The sequence below is a fragment of the Apis dorsata genome, unplaced genomic scaffold, assembly GCF_000469605.1.
Source record: "Apis dorsata unplaced genomic scaffold, Apis dorsata 1.3 scaffold_99, whole genome shotgun sequence".
NCBI lineage: Eukaryota > Metazoa > Arthropoda > Insecta > Hymenoptera > Apidae > Apis > Apis dorsata.
The window spans coordinates 563,860-567,982 of NW_006263397.1; the positions used below are offsets into that span (position 1 = coordinate 563,860).

The window sequence follows — 4,123 nt, forward strand, 5'->3', positions numbered from 1 at the left end:
AGAGCACCCTTCCCGTGGTCGAAAATACGAGTAAACATTACGAACACGTTGAAAACTATTTCTTCTCTGGTAGGGCAGAGATGAGATGCCGTTTAAATGTGGCAATTTGTTGATAAAATAATCACAACTGTCTTGTCTTCAACAGCTGGAGCCTATTTCAGGCAGGGCCGTGTTCCCTCCCTCATGAGGCCACCTAGAACGATAAATTAAAGATTAGAACGTTAAATATATGCATATTCTCAACAACTCTATCATTAGCATAACGGATCTTTGCGATCCTCTGATTACGTTTTGCCACGACTGAGCGGTCAATTGTGACGAATTGGCAATTACACTTTTTTCGCCACTCTATGGCCTCAAGATTTTTCTTGGATTCTCGATTTTCCATTCGAAATTTGAATCAATGCCGCGTTTCGAGACAAAGAAAAAATACTCAATTTTTGCTCAGAGAATTCAACGTGACTTCCATAAAGATCCAATATGAGAGGAATAGCCTTGCTTGCAAAGGGTTGAACGAGGTGAAAGAAAAAAAAAAGAAATCACGAGAATCGTAGGAACTCGTGACAAGATTATAGAGGTGTGTGAGTTACGGCCCTGGCTCTTAAGTTGATCGTATGACGTCGTCAAGTGAGTAATGCTCGTAATTCGAGCAATGCTATAAAATATTCGATTCAGAGCCGTAACAGACCCCGTTGTTTTCGTGTTTCCCCGGCACGTCCGCTGCCACCGCGTGCATGAACTCGGAACAGACCGGCTCGACGATAGAGGGACTGGTAATCCATGCTTCGCTCGTCCTTCCCTTTTCATCATCGAAGTCATTCAGTTTTAATTAATATAAATTGATATAAGATTATGGGAGGAGGAGGGAAATTCGATTCGCGATGATTTTTCAACGAGTTAAATCTAAAACTAACACAGATTAAGATAGAATCGTTTGGAAATATTTTATCTCGATTGTTATCGAGCTTATGATGATATACGTATATTAAGTAACTTAAATTATATCCATCTAATTGAAATCGATTCAATTTTCAAAAAGTTCGTATTCGACAGTTATTCGACTTGAGGATACAATATTTCTAAGGATTATACAGTTTGTATACGTGGTTTATTTGTTTAATGAGTATTTATGATTTTTATGAGTCATAATGGTAAATTGTGGTTAGATATGATTAATAAAAATATAAATATTCTTAATTTTATCTTATCGATTTATTTTAAACGAATCATGGATATTTTAACTGATCGTTACTGCATTTAAGAGACACATGTATCAAAATGCAAGTCTTTTTATTGCAAGTCAAACAATAAGAAATGATAAGCAACGTTTTATATTTCTTTCTCGTTGTGTCGCTTTAAAACAAGAATGGTTTCTTGTGTACAGTTTTTAATAAAAATATGTCAGTCATGCGATTCTCGTTAATTGTAATTTTAATTTTACTTAATGAATTACAAGAACTTCGTAATCTTTGAAAGACAATTCTTCGCCATCGAAAGGTATGTACAAGCATCCGTGACTGGCTTGAACCTGGTAAAAAAAGAATATATTCAATGATTATTCTCGTTTCTTAATCTCATTGTTAAACATTGAGAGATATGTTATTTATTCAGGTGCAATATCATTTATTCTAATTTACATAACACGTGTTAAACTCGTGTTAAATTAAAATCAGTGTTAAATTAAGTATATAGATTTCCTGTACGACAAAAGAAATAGTAAACTCCGACCTTGCCAACTGTTTGGGATCCATTATGGAGAACACGGCCAACATACAGAGGTTCTCCACTAGAGGTCTGTCCTGCGACTACCGCATCACTTGGGACAGCTCCATTGCTGCAGAACTCCCATGCGAATTCTCCTTGACACAAAACCTACAGAAAAAATAAGATAGCTTAATAACAATAGAGTTTTCGTTCATTAAAATTTAATTTTAACATCGTGAAATATTCAAAAAGAAAAAAAAAGTATGACGATCATTTTAATATTTTGATAATATTTCATGTTTCTCTATCTATGAAATATTAATGTGTTTTCAATAATTATAATTTCTTATCTCGAGTGTACAATGTTTGATGAAATGTTCCATATAAAAAATTTAATTGATTTTAAGTGATTCGAAAGATATTTGTATTCTTCGTAATGATGATGGTATAATAAATTAAAAAGTAAGGTAAATCATTTGAATGAATTAAAAATCGAGACGTATTTGAATTATCATTTAGTTAGCTTGAATTTGTTTTTAAATCATCAAGGAAAAAACTAATTTCAAATTGTGCTGAAGAGAGCTAAAGATTGATGCAAATTGTATAAATCGTATTCCAATTTTATAGTATGTTTGCCTTGACATGAAATCACGATTCCGTGTTTAAAAAGTGCATAAAAAGACTGTTTATAATTAGAATGAAAATTACAATCATTGTCAGAAAAATTTAATATTTATTGAAATTATTGAAATTTTCATTTCAAACTTTGCAATTTCATTTACAATTTAATTTTAATTTATAATTTGTTTTTTCTTTGAGGAATAAAAAAGCAAGATAATGAACGATAATGGAACATTTTTTGTTGGTATTAAGATTAGAGGAATTGCAGGAAAAATTTAATTTGATTCAACGAGATATGATACATTAAATTTTAATTCGATTTTTCTTAAATTTTCTAATTTAATAACAAAATTATATTCTTTGACTGTAATAATAAAATTTTCAAATTTGAATTAGAATTGAATATTATTTCACTTATTGAAAAATTATTTATTGAAATTGAAAAATAAGATTATAGTAAAGATAATTAAATTTTTTAAAATCCTTGAAAGATCTATTATTAAAATTATTGAAATTATGGATTTCAGATTTCTTGTTTTTATATATGTTATTTTTATTATTTTTATTTAAAGCTACTTTTAACAAAAGCAATATTGATTTTTATTGAGACAGAAAATGATTAGATATATATCTATTTATTTTCATCTTTTTTTAATTGTATAGCTTAAGAATAAGTTTTTTTTAGATAAATTTGTTATCGAAACAATGTTTTATCATAAACTATAAATCTAAAACTTAATATAATTTTTATAATTTCAAAAAAATTAATTTATTTTACATGTTTTATGAATTATTATTATTTGTTAATTTATATGTTATTAATAACAATTATTATATTACTATTAGATATTAAATTTATAAGATATTAGAAGAAGTTTCAAATATTACTGAAAATATGTGTATATATACGTAACTTTTATTGTTTATTCGAGTAATGAATAATTTTAATAAAAAAAAACAATTTTTTACATTTTACTCACTTCAAAATTGTGTTTACAATGTTCTTCACCATTATAACATACGTAGGCAACATTTTTATCAGGGATTACTTTTGCTGGAAGCATGTCACCCTCGTGAAAGGCTCTGCCAACGTAAATCGTACTACCGTCTATATCACGACCTCCGAGGACCGCAGTTTCCGGCAAACTTTGTCCTGCGCTTCGGTTCAACCACCTATAAACTTTAGTTAAAATAATTTTTTAATTTGTAAATTACATAATAAATTATTTAATAAAAAAGGATATTCATGCTGTAATAAAATTATTATTTATTTCAATACATAGATATTCTTTGTAATAGATAAATTCAATGTTCAAATTCAATTTAACGTGAACTAAATTTTATTATAATATAGATAATAATGTGTAAATAATAGAAATATAAATATAACAAATTTTATGATTTAATTTTTTAGATAATTATTTTTTGATAAAGTTTTTTTTACAAATTAATTTCTCGGCTGAAAAAAGAGATGTACAATATATATTTTCTTAATTTTATTAATTTATGATGAATCTAATTTGTGATAATTTATTTCACGTTTCTAATCTTCTAATCTTTGTAATTTTCTTTAAAAATTTTTTAATCAATTATAATATTTGCGTTATCGATGAAATATTTTAACATTCGAATTAATAATAAATAGAATTAAAATTTATTAGAGGAAGCTTAAATATATATTAAATTTTCAAAATTTTTAAAGTTTTCAAATATATTATTGAAAATATATATATATATAATATAATATATAATATATATATATATATATAAATACAATAACTTTAATTAGATAATTTTA

At 26.9% G+C, this 4,123-nt stretch overlaps 1 protein-coding gene across 1 annotated transcript in view; it reads right to left on the reverse strand.

Annotated features, from left to right (window-relative positions):
• Positions 1-1,197: 1,197 nt before the first annotated feature.
• LOC102671476 overlaps positions 1,198-4,123 on the reverse strand; it is a 3,400-nt gene continuing 474 nt past the window's right edge. Inside the window, exons 2-4 of the mRNA XM_006612158.2 lie at positions 3,306-3,505; positions 1,729-1,872; positions 1,198-1,528 (exon numbers count right to left, since the gene is read on the reverse strand). Coding sequence (XP_006612221.1) covers positions 1,442-1,528; positions 1,729-1,872; positions 3,306-3,505 — 431 coding nt within the window. The 3' untranslated portion in view covers positions 1,198-1,441. The remainder of the gene's footprint in view (positions 1,529-1,728; positions 1,873-3,305; positions 3,506-4,123) is intronic.